Genomic DNA, 24,395 nt, shown 5'->3' with positions numbered 1-24,395 from the left:
CCAGGCAACACATCTCGAGAATGACTCGCCAGAAGCTCTGGGAGCTTGGTTGGGATGTTTTTTTTTGTTTTCAACTACTAGTCGTGCCGTAGCAATAAGTGATTACTTGCTGTTTGTCTACATGTCGAATAATTTTGTGGATGAAGTTCAACTCAAGAGAAGCTTTTGAAAACCGACTGTTTGTTGCCCATAGGGATAAGGGTTTCTATGAGAGTGACATTATGAAACTAGAAATTATTGAAACGAGACCTTTAATTTTATTAGACCTGCAATCTACTTGTGTTAGGTGCGCAACTAAGTTTTCTTTTTTTAATGAAAACGCACTTTTATTGTTAAGAAATGCTTAAAGTATTCGATGTGTTTCCCAACGTTAGTCACATCTTTCTGGCAAAGCTTGAACATCATTACGGTAAAACTAATCATCTTATGATGCCAAGCAAGAACCAAGCCAAAAAGCTGTCGCTGTCGCCTTGTGAGTGGAACTGCTTCTGAGACATAATATGTGCCATCGAACGGAACCAATTATAATCGGACGGTTCTCTCTCTGGGGAATATGGCGGATGGAGTAGGACTTCCCGTTAAATCGTTTTCAGGAAGCTTTCAACGTGTTTGGATACGTGAAACCCAGTGTTGTCATGAAGCAGAATAACTTTTTCGTGCCTCTCCTGGTATTGAGGTCATAAAGAACCCATGTTTCTTTGTTTCTGAATCTTTCCCAGGTTATGTAGTCGCTTTGAAATGGCTTGGCGGGTGATTCTTGGTATTGAAACAACCTCTTTTTGCATTTGACATGGATCCCACGTTCGCTTCGGTTCACATATTGCTAACATAATCGGCCTATTGAATGTACTATTCGCAACACTCCCATCTTGAGACCCAGCAAACATTATTGGATAATATTTGACCGAATAGACCACGTCCAGCACACAGTGAAGAAAATATAGCAGCCGAAGGCCGCGGATAGGCAATTCGGCAAGAACTGAAGCAAGCGACATCGCTCCGCTCTATGAGCTCTTAAAAAGTTCCAAACAGATTCGACGTTTTTGAGCCAAATTTTGTTCAGCGATGAGGCCTATTTGTGGCTGGGTATGTAAACTAGCAAAATTGCCGCATTTGAGACGAAGTGCGACCTAAAGAGATTTAGGAGTTGCCATTTCATCCAGGAAAAACAACGGTTTGGTGGTTTTTTGTGTGGAATCATATATTTCTTCAAAAATGGAGGCGGTGAGAACGTAACCGTCAAAGATGACCGTTATTGTGCCATGATAATCGACTATTTGATGCATAAAATTGAAGCCCGTGATCCCGGCGACATTTGCTTTCAATAAGGCGGCACCACTTTCCGCACATCGCATCAACCAATGGATTTATTGGGAGATTACTTCGTTTTGGGCTGGTCGATTGGCTGCCCAAATTGTGTGATAGCACGTCGTTAGACTCTTTTCTGTGAGGATATATAAGTCTAAAGTCTATGCGAATAATTTTGCTTCGATTCAGGTCTTGGTGCAAAACATCACGCGTGTCATTCGGCAGTTACCAGTCGAAATACTTAAACGAGTCATCGAAACTTGGACTCAACGGATGGATCATCTGAGACATAGCTGTGACCAACATTTGAAAGAGATAATCTTCAAAAAATAAAGGCCAAAGAATGTTCTATCGAATGATAATAAACATTCCACATCAATTTTGAAGTTTCTGTGTTTTTTCTTTAAAAAAGCAGGGAACGTAGTAATGGAACACAGTTTTTCTTCAAATGTCTAGGTTAAGTTTATCCCGTTTTGGATATATCAGAATCGATCACCACTAACTTCAAAACCACCCAACATTAAACTTTAAAACTTCTTAGAATCGGTTTTTTCCCATATGACAGTAGTCAATTTTAGCTGACGCGCCAGTAGTAAATCCCTACATATACGCGTAGACATATTTGTGACGAAGTTTGTGCGAACATAGTATATTTGTACCCAAGCTTTGGCAAATGTCTTTCGTTATGTAATTTCCCCCCGAACGCATGTGGAAATTTTGTTAATTTTGCATTTTTTGATGTAATTTATTGCCACATGATTTGTGTGCGTACGAAGGCAACAGCATGTGGCATGTCTTCGCTGCACATATGTACATATGTACGTACATATATTCGTACACATTTGGGGCACATCTTTAAGCAACGACCGTCAACTGTATAACTGGCACGTAAGTTAGTGCGTGCCACTTAAATTTCATGCAACATATTTTGCATTTGCATTTTTAGCTGCTTTTTCCCTCTCGTTTCCGGTTTCCGGCTGCCTAACGTACGGCGTGCGGCGCCCGAGCACCACAGGTGCCTCCTGTGGCAGTTGTGACAAGCTGTAGTGAATTTCTATAAAGCAGAAACGAAAATATTTATTCCACCACATTCGGAGCGCCGTCGAGCTGCCACAGGCAATGATGCAACTACGCAATATGGCAACAGCTCGTTTACCGCAATTTTATCCTTTTCTCAGTTCTGCTGCTGTGTGGCAGCTGTGCGCCACAATGGCAATGCAACAGTCTCGGCGTCAGCGCAAAGGGTAGCAAGTTGCAAGTTGCAAGTTATGTGCATTGCTGTCAAGTGCTTTGCATTTCGCCTGCCACATTTAATTTGTTGCTTAGGAATTTCATTATATTCTGCATTGTTGTTTATTTGATGCTTGCCACCTAATCGCTTTACCTTTCGCATGCTTGCAAACGTTGAAAAGGCATATTGATTTTCCTTTCACTCACTGTGTATGTGAGTTAAGGTGGGTGAGTGATCGAGCTATTCACTGGCAAAAGCAGTTCGCAATAGCTCCAGCTTTACTCGGAAAAAGCTACTGTTAAACCGTTTACTGACTGAATCACTGGGTGGGCGTTGAAGACTTCATTTCTTCGCTAATTAAAGAGCTTTGGCTTAACCGACCTTGAGTTTCTTATGCAACTTCGACCAAATTTTGCTGTCGTTGAGGCAATGGCTGTTAATGTAATAATAGAGTTAGCGCTCATCCAGTCATGAACCTTGTAGCGTCTTCCAATGGAAGTGACTGTTGATTGTAATAACTGCAAAGCTGATGAACAATAGATCAAGTATTTCCGTCTTACTAGTCGCAGAATAGGAATAAGTAGGAACTCCGCTGTGTTCGTAATTCGATTTTCCTGTTGATATCGGTAAGCTCTGTCCAGCTAATAGTAATTATGCAGGTGCTTCTAGCCCAGGGTATATCTTGCAGTGTCTAATGAACATTATGCTCTCAGCAAAGTTTAAGTTTTCATAGTTGTAAAGGCTCTACTAAGGATAAGTTCCCTTACGACGAGCTTTTATCTGTATTCACAATAGACTATATATACTATTCTGGGTGTGATCACATCGCCGTCTAGGAAATCTGCCTACTTAACATCACAATATTTAGTGCTTACAGAAGGCAGTGGTTCAGTGCTCCGCAGTTGCTTGAAGCAATGTACTCTAAAGGAGCGCCTGAAGTTTTGGATAACCAGCAAAACAGAGTATACTTCAAAAGTACTGAAGCAACGGACTCAAAAGGAACGGCTTCAGTTTTGGAGTATTATTCAAACAGAGTCTCTTTTAAAAGTTCTGTCTGGTAAATTTGATGCTGAACACACCAAAGAGTTTTCACTTTTAGAAAAGAGAGATTTAAGGAACGTTGTATCGGTATCATATCTCTAAGATCCCACCTTCAGAAACTTGGTAAAATAGAATTGGCAGAATGCAGCCCAGCCTACAGCTGGTTGAGGCTGGATATCTTCGAAGGCGTCTAATGTTATAATATAAAGGATATTTGCTAAATTTGAAAAGAATCAGGTATTTTATCAAATCCACTGAGTTTCTAAGTAGTGTTTAACTGGTTACAGCTATGTGGAAAATGTGAGGACTGTCACCAAAAGTGATGTTTTGGATCTATGAATCCGTGGTCAATCCAATAATGTTCTATGGTGTATTCGTGTGGTGGTCGTTGCTTGAAAAGGCTAGAACGTATCTACACCAACAATAGCACTTAATGCCATTTTACAATGAACTGCAGCCTCAGTAAAAGCTTGGAAAATTAAGCAGTTTGAACGCTGAAATTCTCTCTTCCTTCAACTGCATTCCTGAAAACTTAAATCAGTGTGTCGCAGAGGCTAAATATTGCTACTTTTTTTGCTCACATATCATCGAGAGATATATGGATGGGGAGGAGCCATTGAAGAAGAATGAGTTTTTTCACGGATGGGTTAAAGCTTGGAGGGAAGGTTGGAGGAGCTTTCTGTAAGAAGTGTAGTGTTTTTCAGGCAGGAGTGGTTGCTATGTTGTTGTTGTTGTATTCTGCCGATTTGACAGTCCTTGGCCGAATAAAAATCCGGGTCCGTTCTGGTTACGTAGACCCGACTGTCGTGAGAACGGGGAGTGGTTGCTATTAACGTGGCTGGTGGACGCATTGCAACGAAGTGCAATCTCTTCCCAGAAGGGTAGTATTTAGTTCAACAACAGAGCGGCAGTACTAGCCAGGGACCTCTACCTGTGCGCTCAATGCTTGCTAAATAATGTCTGACCTCACCAGAGATAGAATCAAGCTGTTTCATCATCAGACTCGTTTGGGTACTTGGTAGCTGACGAGCTAGCCAGATAGAGCATCCGCATCCTTGAATATTGCAATGGGACCGAGTTGAATCTCTTTTATCATATTTCTTTCTAACATCGGATTTATGGATCTCGCGTGAACGAAACAGGTGTTGATGTGTGACTAGCTTTGGGCGACTACGAGATCTTTCTGGCCAGTGTAGACTACACGAGGTCTATTGAGCTACTTGCGCTTAGCAAGTACCTCGTTGAAGTTTGTACTGGACATTGTTCTACAGGCATCCATGCGACTAGACTAAACATATTATCGGACGCAAGTTTTAAAAGTTATATATAGCGTGGTTATCAAGAAACTTTCTCCTCTGTTGTTCAGCTTTTAAGGACTGAAGATGAAACATTTTGGCAGTCTTAACTTCAGCGCACTAAGAGACATAGCCCAAACTGGCATTCTTCTTCTTTATTGGCGTAGATACCGCTTACACGGTTATAGCTGAGTTTACACCAGCGCGCCAGGTTCTCTTCCTTTTCGCTGTTTGCCGCCAATTGGAGATTTAAAGTGTATACAGGTCCTTATCCAACTAGTCTTTCCAGCGAAGTTGGGGTTTTCCTCATCCTCTGCTTTCCCCGACGATTACTGTGTCGAATACTTTCAGAGTTCGAGTTTTTTTCATTCATTCGGACGATATAACTTAACCAGCGTGGCCGCTGTCTCTTAATTTGGTGAACTATGTCAATGTCATCGTATGCCTCGTACAGCTCACTGTTCCATCGGCTGCGTTATTTGCCGTTGCCAATGTGCAAAGGACCATAAAACTTTCACAGAACCTTTCTCTCGTAAACTCGTAACGTCGACTCATCATTGTTATCGTCCATGTCTCTGCACCATATATCAAAGCAGGACGTTGATAATAAGTGACTTGTTAGAATTTGGTTTTTGTGCGTCGTAAGAGGGCTTTACTCCTCAATTGCCTACTCAGCACATATACTTATACTTATAGGCTGTTAAGCTGGAATAAACCATTTTCTGATTCCGAAGTTTGTATTAAATTAGTGGTAAATTATTATAATAATCAATATTACACTACGTCCAAACAAACTGAACTTAATTTAACAGCTTTAGCAGACTTTGGGAATGTCAGACCTTTTGGCAGTTTTCTTTTTACTTTAAAGCGAAAAACTTTCTGATATCCTACCTAACCTGCAAAATTTTTCACTTCGTACGTCTTTGGATACCTACATATTGTTGTTATTATTGTTGTAATTGTCATGTTGTTTTTGTGTATATTTGTAAACAGGAGCAACGAGGCAGCTTTGGCATTTTTCGGCAGCATCAACATTCTGTGCGTCATTCCAACGGAAAAAAGGGTAGCAAGAACGAAGGACACGACAAAGCAGACGTCTGCCGTTATAACCTGTGCATACGCCTTGAGTGCTGAAAGCTGCCGTCATTGTGTCGCTGAGCTGTAGATATTTCGTGTCATACTGCTTCAGTTCGGCCAGGGTCAGCTTCGGAAGCGTTTTATGATTTTATTTTTCCACTTTTCGTTTGCACATTTTTTATGCGATTGCTTTGACTGTGATTTTAGCGTTTGCTCGCAGTAAACTTTTCCTTTTGTTTTACTTTTTTATAGGGTCTTTACTTAAATACAGCCGCAATTTTAGTCGTACCGACAAGCGGTACGAGTACGTGTAATAACACGAGTAGGACACAAAGCAAATATTGGGTTGTGGCAATATGAAATCTAACGGTATTTCCGACAATGCAATGACAAAGCGAAGCTAAACAAATTTGCCATTGCAAGAAAACAATGAGTGTTAAAAAGTTAGTAGGTAAAAGGAGAAGCAGGCGAAGAAGAAGCAGAAGAAGAAGAAAAGAAAGCAGCATTGAGCAGCAACTTGACTCATTTATCTGCGTCCACTATACGAAACTTTTAAGAAGGGCTTTGTGCCTCAACGTCGCTCGGTCGACAAGTGTACACTGTGTACACACGCAAGGGAAGCGAGCGAGGCTAGTCTGCGCACACACAAGTGGCGGATGTGGATTTTTGTTTGTGTTGGGTTTGGGCGAAAAGTAGCGTCGAAGAAGGCAATGAAGCTTTCATGGATAAAAGACTTGAGTGCAATTCTCTTTGTTATTGTGCTGGAGGGCTCCAAGGAATTTGTAAAGCTAAAATAAATTTCAATTTGGTGTGAGTGTAATAGAAGTATATATGAGTATAAGGCGAAATGGTGGTGAAGTATGAAGTTGGCGGAAATTAGGCTCGAATTGATAAATTTGTTTTGAAAAAGCTAAAAAGTTAATAGCAAGAACATTAAAAGATGGAAAATTATTTTTAACTTGGATTTTTATTCAAAAATTGTATTTTGGAAAGAAAATATTTTTTAGTAGCTCTAGTGATGAAGCAAGTGACCAGCTTGACGATTTGAGATGATTTAACAATAAATGTCTGGCTGTCCATAGGTATGTATATATACGAGTAAGCTCCTCAGTTTTTGGGATATCGATCTGAAAATTTGCAAATTTCCTTTTCTCACCAAGAAGCTGCTTTTTTGTTGCAGGCGTCAATTTCGGACCACTATAGGATATAGTTGCCATACAAACTGCCCTCTCAAAATCAAGTTCTGATACGAAAAACTTTTTTGATTGACAAGATAACTTTACGAAATTTGGCACAGATTATTACTTCAGAGGGGTGCTAAAATCTCTAAGCAAATGGTTCAGATCGGACTGCTGTAGCATATAGCTGCAATACAAACTGACCGTTCAAAGTTGTCTCTTGTATGAAAAACTTTTTTATTTGATAAGGCAACTTCACGAAATTTGGTATAAATTATTATTGCAGATATTACTACAATCTCCAAGCAAATTGCTTATATCGGAATGCTATAGCATATAGCTGCCATACAAACTGACCGTTCAAAGTCAAGTTCTTGTATGAAAAACTTTTTTATTTGACATCATATCTTCACGAAATTTGGCATAGATTGTAATTTTTGATAGTGATATAATCGTCAAGCAAATGGTTCAGATCGGACTGCTATAGCATATAGCTGCCATACAAACTGACCGATCAAAATCAGGTTGTTGTATAAAAAACTTTTTTTTTGACAAGATAAATTCACGAGATTCGGCATAGATTATTATTTCAGGTAGTGCTACAATCTCCCAGCAAATTGTTCAGATCGAAATACTATAGCATATAGCTGCCACACAAACTGACCGATCAAAATTGTCTCTTGTATGAACAACTCTTTTATTTGACAAGACAACTTTACGAAATTCGGTATAAATTATTACTTCAGATAGTGCTACAATCTCCAAACGAAATATTCAAATCGGATTACTATAGCATATAGCTGTCATACAAACTGACCGATCAACGTCAAGTTCTTGTATGAAGAATTTTGAATAATTCGCCAAAAATGAACATGCTTTTGACATTCTCTCCGTGGATTATTTATTTATTATTTTTTTATTATTAAAAGTTAAGTCCAGCAAAGTCCGAAAAAATGCCAAAATGCATATGGCACTAAACGAAAAAAAAAATAAAATTTTATTCATCAAATTGTCATGTCACGTATATGCCACGGGGTACACATGTCTGTGCCATATCGACACACGTACATAAGCGCACATTTTTGTTGAAAGAAATGAGCTAAAATGATGCCGATGAGTTAAACAGAGCGCAACGAAAAGTCAATTCAAGTGGATTTTATTTTTAATAGCATATTTTTCAAAGCAAACAACAACAAGAACGCTGGCAGCAACAAATGCGCACGACCACCACATTTGTGCACAAATACACTCACTAACAAACACAAACGCCACAAAGCATAAACAGTTATGTGCACAAAAAAAGCTGGAGCTAAAGCTGACGCGCACGAATGTACGTAGATAAAATCAGTGTGCGGAAAATTTTGGAACGCAAGGAAGACGCCGACGCTGACGCTGATAAACGAAGTTTGAAGAAAATACGCTGAACATGGCAATAAAATAAGTCGAACGAGCAGGATGCTAAAGATGAGGAGCGCCGGCATTATCTGATGAATAAGCCGCAGTCGCAGCCGCCTCCATTGCCGTCGACTTAGTTGCGGCGGCAGCGGCGCTAGGCGACTTCCGACAATGATGACAAGGGTGCTTTGCTGCTTCACTGACTAAATAAAATTGGAATTTATTACTTTAAAGCGGGCGCAACATGAGCGCCGCAAAACATACATACATACATGTACATGAACACACATACATAGACATATACAAACATATGTACATGCTGTGCAGGAGTGGGTTGCAGCAATGGGGAGGCACGCATTAGCAAGTCGCCGTAGATAAGCAGTAGAAGAAGCGCTGTAAAGCGCAGAAGAAAGGATTTGCAAATTTATGTGCGTGAGATTAAATTGGCGCTTGAAGTTCATCGAAGGAAATTGCAAGAAAAAACGCTGAAGCGTAGGAAAATGCGCTGGCTGCCTTGGCAATGAAGTTGATTTAAGTGAAAGCGGCGGTTTTGCAGTAATTTGAAGACATTTTATGTAGTCGTTGAGCAATCTGCAAGTAAATTAGATTCTACAAAAAACAAAAAAAAAATAGCGTCATGCAATTTTACAGTAAACTTTATTTTGTGCAGAATTTTTTAACTATTTTGAATACGGCGACTCTCTTCTTTATTTCTAAATTTTCCAATATTTATCATTAAACGTATATACATCTTATATATATCTCATTTGCAAAAAAAAATGTATAATCTTGTCTTCCTTGTTAATAATATTTATAACGGATGATCCACGTAGAGGTACTTTGGACTTTTTTTACAGATCATGCATGTCAAAATAATCGGCCTACTGACCGTACTATTCGCAACACCATCACCCATCTTAAGACCCAGCATTCATTATTGGATAATATTGCCTTAGCTTTATATGAAAATGTACACCAAGACCGTGGAAGGCCGTTTCGGTCAGGTCGCTGCAACTCGGACTGACGTATGGAACATCTTGGCGCATTTTACGTCAAGATCTTAAATTGAAAGTGTACAAAATACAGCCGATCGATCTTCCCAAGCGACATCGCTTCGTTCTATGGGCTCTTGAAAAGTTCCAAGAAGATTTGACGTTTTTGAGCCAAATTTTGTTCAGCGTTGAGGCTCATTTCTCGCTCATTGGGTATGTAAACCAGCAAAATTGCCGCTTATGGGACGAAGAGCAACTTGAAGAGTTTCAAGAGCTGTCATATTATCCAGAAAAAAATATTGGATTGGTATGGTTTATGAGCCATATGAGGCCATATTTCTTCAAAAATGATCCCAGTGAGCACGACACCGTCAGTGACGATCGTTAACGCGCTATGATAACCGACTATTTGATGCCTGAAATTGAAGCTCTTGTTCTCGGCGACATTTGGTTTCAACAAAACCGTGCCACTTCCCACACGTAACGTCAATCAATGGATTTATTGAGTGAACGCTTCAGTGAGCAGAAATTTTCACGTTTGGGACGGTCGATTGGCCACCAAGATCGTGTGATATCACGCCGTTAGAAGTTTTTCTGTGGGAATATGTAAGGTCTAGAGCCTATGCAGACAATCTCGCTTCGATTCAGATCAAATGATGATTCAAAACATCATGCGTGTCATTCGCCAGTTACCAATCGAAATGCTCGAACGATTCTTCTTGGAGAGGTTACCTTATGCGCCTTCTTAGAGATCGCAGGTTAAGACAATGTATCTTATACAAGTGTAACAGAAGAACTAGCGCATCGGTACGTAGAAGCCGTATTTCGCACTAGGTTAGCTTAGACCATTGTAGGGGATACGAAGAATCCTTTCGAGAAGAGAATGCCTACAGAGTGTAGTATTATCCCCCTTATTATGGAGCCCAATGGCAGAGCTCCTTGGGCTCCAAAACACCAATGAGATATATTGTCAAGCGTAAGTGGACGCCAACGTAATATTATGCCAGCGAACTCTGCGATGTTCTGGCAAAGGGATGGTACAGTACGGTTGGACTGAACTCATGGCAAACGACCATTGTCTTGTCTACCAAAGACGGTCTCTACCGAGCATTAGGAGCTTATTCTTTGGCGACAGAGAGTTGAATATGGCTTGGGTGCTGAAAGATTTGGGTTTCACTTTGGATTACAATCTTCGGTGGAAGCATTATGTGGAACTGACCGTGCTCAAAGGCCGAAATGCATTTGCATGGCTGGGAAATCTGTGAGATCGATTGTTTCGTATGGAGCGGTCGCAAGGGCTTCGAAAGAATTGCAAATTTTGGTAGGATTTCAACTATCGTAACTACAAGGACTTGCCTGGGTCTGCGTATCGGGTGCAATGCGTAAATGTTCAGGCCCACACTAGAAGTCATGCTGGAACTCACACCGCTCCACTTAGGAAATCAAATAGCAAACCATACAATGCTTCAAATTACAGCAGAAGGGTATGGCAAAAGGAGGCTTATTTCTTCCCAGCAAATGAAGGTCTTAAGTAAAGAAACAGCACTGGTTCTTCTTCCCAGTTGGCAACAACTCACAGACACACAAATCTCAGTTACATGTGGCATTCTTCGCTGGGTACTACAAGCTCAAGAATCACCTATTTAATGTGGGTATACCCTCTTTTGGAAATTGAGCGAGATGGAGTCAAAAGCTCCTGAGTACCGAGATAGTAGACTGCACGGCCGTGATGTATATATTCAAATAGGGAAATCTATATCTATATCTATATCTATATCTATATCTATATCTATATCTATATCTATATCTATATCTATATCTATATCTATATCTATATCTATTATATTCTATATCTCATATCTATATCTATATCTATATCTATATATATCTATATCTCTATCATATCTATATCTATCTATAATATATCTATATCTATATCTATATCTATATCTATATTCTATATCTATATCTATATCTATATCTATATCTATATCTATATCTACAAGTATCTATATCCATATCTTTTTCATCATCTTTACCTTGCCTTGAGTGTATCAAATAGTGGATTTTGTAATATTTATGCTATAAGTACATTTATGTAAAGCTTCTTTGAAATACCCATTTTTAATGTATTCAAAACAAGTCTTGAGCTCTGTTACCTACACACCACTAATACTAACCACTGCCAGATGTCACGACGACGAAAGCTCGACAGCTTTCCCTCTGTGTCATGTAACAATTTGTCATTACACATTTGATGCCAGTCTCTCTCATTTCGTGAGGCACACACTGACGCACGCAGGATCCGAGTATGCAACATTTATTCAGCTCCTTTCACCTGTGTGCCTGCTCGCCTCGTCGCATAACGCTGGCAAGGCATTCGGTTTTAAATCAGGGATCATATTGCCATTTGAATGGACTTGTGTGTCCAATGTGGACACACTCCAACCGCCCACACAGTTTATGACCTCAATACCTAAATACCCACCATCATCAGTCTTTCTGTCTGTGTTGTCCGACTTTTTGTGTTGACTGTTCTATTTCATTTTTCATTCATTTTTTTTATTTTTTCGTTTTTGCTTTTGCAGATATTCATTTGCTGTTGTGTTGGTGTCTCAATAAATGGGGTGGTAGGTCTAAAATGGGATCCTTCAGGCTAGTTTCGGTTTGCGGTGGTGTTCACATATCACTTAGTCCTGTATATTCTGCTTTTCTAGTGCACTTATGTACATAAGCAATGTAATTGGTCTGATATTTGTTGCTCAGTATGAAAGATTAATAATTGAAAAGGCAATATACTATTGAATGAAGTTTGAAGCCGTCATGGACTCAGTGAGTAATTTGAAAATTCTTTAAATGTTATATTTTTAATTAAATCATAAGTAAATACAACTCTGTGGTTGTGGTTGCAATATTAAAATATTGTTAATTAAGTCTGGTAATTATCGATAATTCTTGATTATTAAAAGTGTGTATCGATGACATCCACAGTTTCGATTAAACAATTCCGACGTTAGAAAATCCAATGATTTGGAATTTTATATTGGCTATCCAAAATTTTCGATAAATTTTAATAGCTGAAAAGTATACATACAAGTATATCGGCGTCTAATAGTTTCGAAAATTTTATTTCTTTCGATACGTTTATATAGAAATGAAAAAAGTCGTTTTAGAAATTATCGATAATTTTTGGTAGTGAAAAAATATTTATCGTAGTCTTGCATTGTTTCGATAACTTTTGTATTAGCTTTTCCATATAATATTTTGGTGCTTTTCATATTTTCGTATTAAAAATTCTAAGCAGTAGTTATTGAATTTATCGATTAATTCGGACTGTTCAAAAATATATATCGATGTTCTCCACAGTTTCAAAAATTTTATTTTGCTGTCTAATAATTTATTTTTTTTCTATAGGTTCACATTAGTAAGTAAAAATAAAGGCTGTAAAATTTATCGATTTATCTCGATTAATTAAAAATATATAACGAGATCTTTCTCAGATTCGAAAATTCTGATTTATTTCGATTTGTTCACATTAGTAATGCACAACAGTCGCTTTAAAAACTATCGATAATTTGTGATAGCTTAAAAATATTAATCGATATCGTGCACAGTTTCGATAAATTAAAAATTATCGATAGTTATTTTTTAGTTTAAAAACACATTTTCATTAATTTCTACTTAGTCTCTTTTTGCCTAATATTCTAAATTTTTCGATATGTTCATATTAGAAACTTAAAGTTGTGGCTATAGAAATTAATGTTAACTCTTCATTATTTAAAAATGTGCACCAATGTCTGTAATAGTTTTAAAAACTTTATTTCGATATTTTAACATTAAAAATGTAAGGCAATCGTTTCGAAATTATCGATAAATTTTGATATTGATTGCAAAAAATATGTTTCGATTCTTTTTGTTTTGCTTGGTATTTTAATTTCAGAAATTCAAAGCAGTGGCTAAAACATACCGATAAATCACACTTAAAAGACAAAAAAATCGTTTCAAAAATTATCGATAACTTTCGATAGTTTAAAAATATGTAGCAATATCTTGCATATTTTCGTTAAATTTTTGTTTGGCTTTTTCTACATAAATTTTTCACATTACAAGTTATCGATAACTCTAGATGGTTTAAAAATATATATCGATATCTTCAGCAGTTTCAAAAAATCGATATTTTGACATTAAAGGTGCAAAAAAAATCGTTTTGAAACTATCGATAATTTGGTAGTTTAAAATATGTAATAGTTTCGATAGATTCTTATTGGATTTTTTGGTATAATAATTCAATTTCTATCGATATGTAAACATTGAAAACTGAAAACAGCGCTTTTATAAATGAACTTCATATTAGAAATTCAAAACAGTGGGTTTAGAAATTATCGATAAATATATCGACGACTTCCTCAATTTCGAACAATTTGATTTTTTCCGATATGTTGCTACGTCAAAACAATTATTTTAAAAATTATCGATAAATTTTGTTTGCTTAAAAATATAGATCGATGACTTCAAACATTACGTTGATATTTTGACAACAGAAATGCAAGACAATAATTTTAAAAAGCATCGATAAATTTTGTTTGCTTAAAAATATACATCGAGGACTTCATTGTGTTTATTTTCCATAAGAGGAGTATTGTCAGCAAAAAAGGTGCAATTGTTACAGTAAAAATATTTCAACCGCAGCTGATGGCGGCGCCAAGCTCAAATGGTTGCAAGAACCTCTTAGGTACCATTTATAGAGCGCGACGTCAATGGTTTCTCGAAGAGGGAGAAGCGAAGAGGCTAATGCAATGTTCCAGTTTGCTCGTGTTTCACCGTTATTTGACTGCTCGGTCGCTTGGCGCGCCGTCAACAGCCAAAAAGCATTAGCTGCAACGTCCAGACAGTTTGATGTAAATACCCACACACATACCCATGCCCATAAGCAAGTGAGGCGGCAACAACACGTCGTATGTCACTTATTTGTGTGGCCAGTCAGTCGTACATATGTGCCCTTGCGCGTCAGTGTTGCCGTGTTGCTGTGTTTCTCTCTGTTGCTCGGCAACTCCTGCCATCAGCCCTGCTCATCCTTGCATTGAATTGACAGTCTGCCGGCTTGCCTGCCGTATGGCTTTGGGCCACTAGCCGGGCATTTGTGCTGATGCATCATTGATGGCTTTTTGCATACATCACTGCTGGCCTGGAGTATCCTATGTTTTTCGCTTTACTTAATTCTTTTTTCTTTCTTTTTACTCATATATTTTGCTTTCTTTTTGAAGCATTCACGGCGTTTATTTTATATTTTTCGTATTTCCTGTTTTTCGCCATTTGATGCTTTTGTTCGCCGTAGAAATGGGCTGCAGGACGTTGTAGACAGAATTACACTGGCACTTTGGCACTCTAGTCCATGATGCTGGAGCTAGTCAACTCTGCAGCTAGTCAATGGCTAACTGTGGCGCGCACTCAGCAAATTTCTGCTGAACACAAAATGGACTAAAATTGATGATGCCACTTGATATGGTGAATGAGTTTTTCATTTATTTCTATTTGAACTATCAGTATGTACTCGTAGGTACTTGGTACTTCCGCTTCCCGGTCATTCATGTGCAACGGGAGTTTTCATTTTTCAATCGCCCACAATGCAACGAAAATTTCAATACACTTCTTTATTTCTTTGTTTCTTCTTTGCTTGTTTTCTGTTTACATTCTTCATTTGCAGTTTGGTTTTTCATTTCAGTTGGCATTTTATTCTCATTTCGTCTCGTGCATTTTCTTCCGCAGGTATTTTGTGATTTGTGCTCTGTGTGGTTATGTTGCATGCGACACAGGCGCTCGGGGCTAGTCTCCGGGCATCTTTTGCGGTACACCTGCTGTGGCGAGTCCAATGCTTGAACGTTTAATTAGCAGCACTTTGATTTGTCCGTCCTACTGTTAAGCACATCAATTCGCAAGGTTATTTGTGCAAAAATACTGGCATTTCTACTTTGATATGTCTACGTACAGTGGTGTGTAGAAAAATAGCAACACTTGCGGTAAACTGTGCGAATATATCAGTTTAAGTGGAAGAAGAGAAAGCATAGCGTCATCGAGACAATGCAGATAATCACAAGTCATTGAAAACTGTTGATTAATAGAGGTCAGAACTGCTTTTACAGCAACCACATTTTACATATGGCTCCGGCAAATTTTTTAGTGTTTTCAAACCTCGAAATAATGCTGGTCGCAAGATCTTTTATCAAAACTAAAAAAGTAAGGCCAGTATCATATCTGGTCTTATGCCGCCGGTTTTAATGGTCTCAGAGCTAAGTAGAGTCTATCAAAAATCTTAAGCTATAACCAGGCGTCTAAAAGCTGACGTGCAAATAAAGGAGATATAGGCGAGCATCGAAGAGTGGCAAAGACAATGGGATGAGGCAGAAAAAGGAAGATGGACGCAGAGGCTCATTCAGCCTGGATTGGGATACAACACGGAGAGACAGACTTTTGTCTGACGCAATACTTGACGTCTCATGGCTGTTTCAGGGAGTACCTCCACAGATTCGGCCACGATGACGACACAAAATGCTCATTCTGCAGCAGTGTTGATGAAAACGCCGAGTATATCTTTTTCCCCTGTTCGAAATATGTAGTGGAGAGAACTACCATCGTACGAATAATAAACCAAAGGAGGACGCCCGACAACGTTATAAGCCATATGCTGCAATCAAAGCTGGCATGGGAGAAAATGTGAAATTTGAGCGCTGTTGTGCAATAGTGATCCAAGAACTGAGGATAAGAGAACGACAGCGGAGAAGCTTAAGAACGACTGAATAATCTAGCAGGGAGTTTGTGAAGGGGATTTCTTGCCCAGATTGGCCCTACGAAGTAATGCCTAAGTTAGAATGACTGGTTAGAAGACCGCCATAATGACGAGTGATATGTCGATGGAGCGAAGTCAATGGAGCAGGGAGGTTGGAAGCTTTTTCAGGTATGATCAAAGCTCGGAACGCAGGGTACAGACAAAATTTTCTATAATATGGCTGCCATTTCGCATCGAAGTTCGGCGAGGTGAGCATTCACGCCGACAGCAGAACGGTAATACTAGTGTTGAGTTCGTTAACTATACGCTCAAAGTTAGTCAAGTATTATTTAATCCCAGCATCAAGCTACGACATTATCGAATTCATTTGGGTGGCTGTTCATTGCGGAATCGCAGCAAACTGTAAATTTGATTAGCTCACTCGTGGATACAGTCATGTTCCAAGTGCATCTAAGTGGGAACGAGCGGAATCCCCGATGTGATCACTGTTCACCGTGATGGACTAGGGACTTGAGTCTGTTTCTGCAAATTGCTGGGCTAAGTATAGCGATACGCTGGTTGCGGTGTAGACTGATTTCTGCACATTGACTTATAGCAAAGACTTCTGCTTGAAATATCCTCGGAAAATGTCCAATTGGTATGGATAGTTTGGAATGCGGCCCGCAATGCCAGCTTCTTTGCCTTCCAGTCTTTTCGAGCCGTCAGTGTTATGTGAGCGTGAAATCGTTCCACGCCGCCTTACTGCTGAGAGTAACTGTGAACTACTTGTAAAGTTAACCCTCTTCTTAACTTGGAAGAAGCGTCTAGTGATATGTCTTCCCCTAGGGCCTTCATTTGTTGAGACGTTGAGATTATCTTCCCTTTGCCTTTGCTCCCATTCGCGGCATGGTATGTTTTGCTACCTGTTTGATCACTAGAAGCAGCGCTGTGAGCTCCAGCATGACTTTAAGTACTGCGGTTGGGCAAGTGCGCTTTGCCCCTGAAACGCAGAAGCAAGCGAGTCTTTAGTTGAAGGCCTATCGAAGACTGCGTTTAGACCCATCACTAGATCTATTCACCTTGCATGAACTTAACAGGCTTTGGTCGACGACTAGCTTTTATACTACTCGAGATCTTTCTGATCAAAAGTAAAGTACAGAAGGTTTACTGAACTCCTTTCTTTTCTGGAGATGAAATCCTCTTCACAAGTACATCGACGTGTGTACGAACGGGATCCCCGTTGTCCTCTTGCGTTCTAGCGTTGGATCATGGACCTCGTGTGAACTTAACAGGCCTTGGTCAGAGTTCAGCTATTGTGTGATTGCGAGCTTCTTTTGACCTACAGGTAGAGTACAGGAGATCTACTGAGCTTCTTTCTTTGCTGATGAGCTCGCTAGAGACGATAGTCTTTTCACAAGTACATCGGCGTGTGTACGAGCTGGATTCCCATTGTCCTGTTTCGTTTTAGCACTGGATCTATGATCCTCTCGTGAACTTAACAGGCTTTGGTCGATGTTCAGCGAAATCGCAGAAAACTACGAAGTTGATTAGCTCGCCCACAGTGGCAGTCTTGTCCCAAGTGCATCGAAATGGGAACATTGTCTCTTTCGAACTATGGACCTCACGTGAATTCAAGAGGCTTTCGTCGATGACCAGCTTTTGTACCACCGCGCTATGCTTCTGACCTAGAGTAAAGTACCTGGGTACTACTGAGCTACTTTCTTTGCCGATGAGCTCGCTGGAGAGGATAGCCCCTTCTTAAGTACATCGACATGTGTAGCAGCTGGATTCCCATTGTCTTTTTAAGGAGTATTGTTCCAAATTATTAAATTAATTTGGCATTTATAAAAGGTTTCAAATTGGTACGAATTATATGACCATAATGCTTTACTTAGATCCTTGAGTGGTTGGTTCTGCAACTCCTTCTTTGCTGGTGTCAATGCTTTCAAGTCTTTACCATTTCATCTCTTATTCAGTGTAATATATTTACCTTGTAATATTTTAATTTTACTTTTATGCAAAATGTGAATATAAAATAAGAATTTATTACCGTGAAGCGCTGCGTGTGTCGCCGAGGGAGCGCACTCACTTGTAAATCCCTGAATAGAAAGATATTCAATATAAAGGAATCAAGTTGAGTCAACTGCACAGAAAGTGCATCAACTTGGCTTACTGGAATAACAAAGGCAAACTACCACACTGCAGCTCACTTGCTACTTAGGTATTCAAATGCAAGCATGTAAGTATGTATATGATTATGAGCGTATATGTGCGGCGGCAGAGTGTCACCACCCAGTAGTTGAAGTTGTAAGGCAGACTGTCTCGAGGCTAAGGCAAGACTAGCCCATTTCAACACAAACCAAATACTTTCGAATTTCAGTATGCTACAGGCAAGTAGAGACAGTAATCATTATTAGGCTGCGGTTGGCCAGAACTAGTAACCTAACTGCATATGTAGTGGAGTCGCTATACATAAAGTTGGGTTTTTAAGCGTGTGTGAGCAGGAGAGTGAGTGTAACTGCATCTACCTAGTATGTGATTGTGACATTTGTTGCCACTACTTGATGTTGCAACAACATGGCAATGTGACAACAGCGCACGAACATGCTTTTAACGGTGTCGAGCAGAACCGCGCGTACAGCAGCTCAATGGCTAAGAAGATGATTTATGGGCATCCATATGCTGGCATAACAATAGCGGCAAGCATATTGACGAGCCGCAGCTGCAGTTAGGCATATTTATGCCCTTATATATGCAAGTGCGCGGTATTGGTGGCTTTTTGATCACTCATACGCCATGTAGTACGTCAATAAATGTGCCCATATGAGCAGCCTAGTTTAGCATTATGCGACAAATGTATAGTAACGTCATGTACAAAAGCATTTAGGGTATCACAACTGTGTCAAAATAATATAATATATTGTAAGTATGTATCTAAGCTATACATATGAACGTTTCTTGCACCTGTTATGCAGTTCAATTAAGTTAAATTACTTTCGTAATTATATTTTGGGAACGGACTGAATATTTCAAGTGGTTGCTCATGTATATTATGCAACAAATCAGTAAAAACATTAACTTTGGCTACAGCGAAGTTTTAATATCCTTCAAAGGTGCATATTTTATAGCATAAAAGATGATTAAAAGATACATTTTTCGAATTTGATCGATTAGTTTGTATGCCAGCTATATGCTATAGTAGACCGATCTGAATATGTTCGAAGATTATAGCGTTGGTCAAAATAATAATCTCTGCCGAATTTCATGAAGATATTTCGTCAAATAAAAAAGTTCTCCATACAAAGACTTCATTCTGATCGCTCAGTTTGTATGGTAGCTGTATGCTATAGTGATTCGATCTAAAAAAAATTTTAAGAGATTGCACCATTCTCTTAGGTTATAATCTATGCCAAATTTGGGGAAGATAGCTCACGAAATGAAAAGGTCTTCCATACAAGCACTTGATTCTGATCGTCAGTTTGTATGGCAGCTATATGCTATAGCGATCCGATATACACAATTTCTTAGGAGTTTGCACGATTGTCTTAGCTAATAACCCAGGCCAAATTTGGTGAAGATATCTTATAAAATAAAAAAGTTTTCCATACAAGAACTTGATTTCGATCGATCAGTTTATATGACAGCTATATCTTATAGTGATCCGATATCAGCCGTTCCGATAAATTAGCAGCTTCTTGGAAAGAAAAGAACGTGTTAAAAATTTCATAACGATATCTCAAAAACTGAGGGATTATCTCGCGTATATATTGACAAAAGAGCTTAGCTAACTCGACTAAGCTCGACACGCTTCCTAGACGTTTCCTGCTGGGAGGAGTTACATACTAAACCGCAAACCTAATATACACTGTTCACCCTAAAAAATGATAGTGAATCTCCGAGAATTGAAGTGAATCGAGGTATCTGACATTTTAAAGATATACAAGGAAATGTGTTTTCTTTGCTAAGTAGGATCTAAGCTACCAACGAACTGATGATAGGAACAGCATTTTTAGCCGTTTAATTCCGTTTAATCATAAGACCGATAACAGTATACTATAGATATTTGTTAATAAATAAAACTTGTCTTCATAACCTCAGTCCCGGCCCAACCTAACTGCAGTCCGAGTCCAAGCGACATTCATTCAACGAATCCAAAAAGTGGAAAGACGCAATGGACATGGAATAAAGTGGAAGGCCATCAGCAGCGACTCTTTTATCGCTGGAATAACAAAATCACGAAAAATTACTCTATTGAACTAGGAAGATAATGCAATTTCATTAAGACATTTCTTTGTGTCACAAGGGAATGAAAGCGATGTTAAAACTGCTTGAATTGCTTATACATCAAGTATGTTTTTGGAACTGGCTCGCAGTGATTTTTCTCATTCTTAGTTCTCAAAAGAGTTTTCGCTGGGAAAATATTTGGAGACAGCGGCCACTTGTTAAAGCAAAAAACAAGGAGAGAACATTGAATTTTAAATTTTCCAGGACTAAAGGCTTACAGAAAGGATTGATAGAGAAGTATAATGTAAGGCATTAACTTTTTACTACAGTAGAAGGCTTTCATAAAGTTTCTTTATGATTAAACGAGTTTGGGTACCTGACCAAAACGGAATCGTAGGAAACTGTAAGGGTGATAAGCTTCCGAGGTCAGGTACTTCTGCCTTACGAGCTGCAGAATGGAAATGAACATAAGTTTTTGGATTTATATTGGATGGTTTCACCTCAGCTCAGCTCGGTTAATGCTGGTTAGCTAATAGTGACAGTGCAGTCACTAGGTTTATCTGGAACGAGGTAAATCGTAAGGGACGAGTGACCTCTTCGAACGCAGTTCACTTTTCAGTAGTTTCAGAGGTTTGGTATGGTAACTGTCCCATCGCGATTATGTGCGGTAAGATTGGAAAATTTTACTGGATGACATGAGCTGCTTGGGAAAAGATAATATAAAATCATCTCAACATATCCTTTTTAATAAATCAAGGCTAAAGTTGCTTTGTCTAGGCTTAATATCAAACTGAAAGAATTTGTATTCGGCTTTCCAAATGGCTGTGTAGAGCAGTCTACATATGTATGTTAAGTGTGATCCTCACCTAACATTTGATTAAGCTGGATTTTGAACGGGAGTTTCATCAGTTTTTTTGCAAATCAAGACCACCTTTGAACTGAAAGAATTTGTATTCGGCTTCCCAAATCCCGATAAAAAAACCGACTGCTGAAAAAATTTATTGAAGTCACAAAATCAACATCTTTCATTGAATATAATGAAAAAGAAATTTATTATTGATAAGAGTTGCCACTTAATTAACAATTTTTAATGAACAAAATGAAGAAATTTATTTGATAGGCCTTGCCACCTAATTATCAAACTTTAGTGAATAAAATTACAAACAAAATTTTTATTGATGAGCGTTGCCACAATATTAACAACTTTTTTTTGAATAAAATCAAAAGTAAAATAATTATTGGTGAGTGTTGCCACCTATTATAAATTTTATTGACTAAAATGAGAAAAAAAAATATTTATTGATAAATGATGTTACCTAATTAACAACTTTTAATGAATGAAATGAAAATATTTATTCATAAGCGTTGCCACCTAATTAACAACTTTTAATGAATAGAATCAAGAGTAAAATAATTATTAATAAATATTGTCACTTAGATAACAATTTTTATTGAAAAAATTGAAAATTAAAATAATTATTGATGAGTGTTGCCACCTAATTAACAACTTTTAATGAATGAAATCAATAGTAAAATAATTATTTAAAAATATTGCCACTTTTACAATCATTTTTATTGAATAAAATGAAAATGAAAATTTTTATTGATAAGCGTTGCCACCTAATTAGCAAGTTTTAATAAATAAATTCAAAAGTAAAATAATTATTGATAAATGTTGCGACCTAGATACCAATTTTTATTGAATAAAATGAAAATTTTTCTTTAAAAGCGTTGCCACCTAATTTTTAATTTTTAGTAAATAAAATAAAAAGTAAAATAATTATTGATAAATGCCATTTAGATAACAAGTTTTATTGAATAAAATTAAAATTAAAATAATTATTGATTAGTGTTGCCACGTAATTAAGAACTTTTAGGGATAAAGCCTTTTAAAAATCCACTTCGAAAATAGGGAAACCAAAGTAGACAAAGATTTGCTAAAATTTTAGAAACATGTAAAAGAGTAGCCGTTGCTGCCATTGAACGGTAAATATCAAGCATCATTGCAACTTAATAGAAAAAACAACAGTTTTTCGTTTTGGTACTCACCTTGTTTGAGTAGCCGTTAAACTTTAGTAGCTTCTTGCACGACTTGCCACGGCTCTCGAAGTAGATTTCCTGCGGCGTGCGCCGCGACTGCGGACGGCGCGTATGACTCGAGTTGCATACGGCCGACACGACAGCCGCGGCACTCGGCGTGGCCGGCACATTCACATGCAACGCTTGATGATTGCCGCCGTTGGATGGTAGCAGGCTATTCAAGTTGTTATAGTCGCTGCTGCTGCTGGCTGTTTTGGCTGTGCCGGTGCAAAGCAGCCGGCCGAGTATGCCACAACAGCCGATGCGATGAGGTGGCGGAGTGCCTGGAGCGACCGGACGCAAGGCAAATGATGGTGCGGTGTTGTTATTGTTGAATTTATTGTTGTTGCTGTACGAGCCCGCCGATATGGTCATTAGTTCAATGGCGCTGGCTTTGCGCAGATTAACATCCATTTCCATGGCCCGGAACAAGGCGATCGTGTGTGTGGCTGCAGTTGGTAAGCTGACGGGAATTTCTACTGTGTCTGGTTGCAACAAAGTGTCTAAGTGAGCGCGCTGCTTTTCCGTTCAAGTTGCTGTTTAATTTTTTAAAATATGTGCTTTGCGGCTACCAGTCAAACACACACAGCCCAGTGGCTGCTGATTTTGTAACCCCACTTGGTTGTTGCTGTTGTTGCAAGTCGCCCGGTTTGCCACAGTCTCTAAATGTTCATTAAATTCTGGGAGCTAAAATTCAGTGAGAATTTGTTTGCTGCTTACTTTCAAGTGCGTTGAGGTCGAACGTAGCGGGTTGTAGTCGCACTACCCGTCAGAGCATACGTGCGTAACGTTATAACGGGAATACACTGTTATCAGTTACATACACATTTCGTTGAAATTCTGGTGGCTACGTCGTTGCCAAAGTATAGCAACTTGTGGCAAGTACCGAGCTGTGGTGTGTGTCGGTCTCTCCCCTAATACTCGCTTCCCGAATTTACGTACGTCTCACTTGTTTTCCTTGCAGCTACTTGCTGCCGAGCAAATAGTTGTTTTTGTAGACGCCCAACATACTCTGATCTATATGGCGCGTGTGTATCCTGTTTGTTTGCGGGTTGCCACCATCGGCTCTCACGCTTACTTATCACTCAATTTGCAGCTTGTCAACTTTTTTGTTAGCGGAATTTGAATATTATTATGCATTCCAGTGAGTTTCTTAATTATGAAATATTTGTTGACATTCTTGTGTGTTTTTGTTATTTTTTGCTAAAGTTCTTAATTGCGCAGCTTCCTGTTTTGTTAGTGTTTCCTTGGCTTTTCTCTTAGCTGTTTACAGTTTGCGCCACAATTTAATCACTTCAAAAGACATTAACAAATTTTGCTTAATGACATTTCCGCAAAACAAGAGAAGCTGAATTTTATGGTCCAGTTCTTTGGGGAGTCATTTATAATGAAAATGTGTCGGCGCTGATAAGGGTTGCTGCAATGTACGTGCCAAGCTTTTGTCGTCAATTGTCAGTTAGTATTAAGTATTTTTTAATTAGTGACGAATACTGGAAGTCCATAATTCAAGTGTCCTTATGATATATTAAAGTGGTTGTATTATTAAGATGGACTTGTGATTTATCTGTATAAAAGCAGCAATAAATGGTAATGTAGTCCTAAGACAAAATGTTGAGGATAATTATGAGACGAAGTGGTAGCTTTGACATAACACTAAACGGAGTATTAACTCTAAAAGTCTCAAGCTAGTTCAAGGGACACAAATATATAAGAAAAAAGAGCTGCTTCCCTATTTTTTGTGGCTTTTTTTTTGGTAGGTAATATAAGTTCTAAGAGAAGTATTGTTTGAGCACTCGATCAGATGGATACCAA

The 24,395-nt window shown here is 38.6% G+C and overlaps 1 protein-coding gene across 1 annotated transcript in view; it reads right to left on the bottom strand.

Moving 5' to 3' along the window:
* The window catches only part of LOC120771644, an 82,651-nt gene extending 59,402 nt beyond the window's left edge, over positions 1 to 23,249 (bottom strand). The window contains exon 1 of the mRNA XM_040099755.1: positions 22,554 to 23,249. Within this exon, the coding sequence (XP_039955689.1) occupies positions 22,554 to 23,003 (450 nt within the window). The 5' untranslated portion in view covers positions 23,004 to 23,249. The remainder of the gene's footprint in view (positions 1 to 22,553) is intronic.
* Between the last annotated feature and the right edge of the window lie 1,146 nt (positions 23,250 to 24,395).

The sequence above is a fragment of the Bactrocera tryoni genome, chromosome 3, assembly GCF_016617805.1.
Source record: "Bactrocera tryoni isolate S06 chromosome 3, CSIRO_BtryS06_freeze2, whole genome shotgun sequence".
Taxonomy (NCBI): domain Eukaryota; kingdom Metazoa; phylum Arthropoda; class Insecta; order Diptera; family Tephritidae; genus Bactrocera; species Bactrocera tryoni.
The sequence above is the reverse complement of the archived record's forward strand: the minus strand, read 5'-3'. Positions and strand labels throughout refer to the sequence as shown.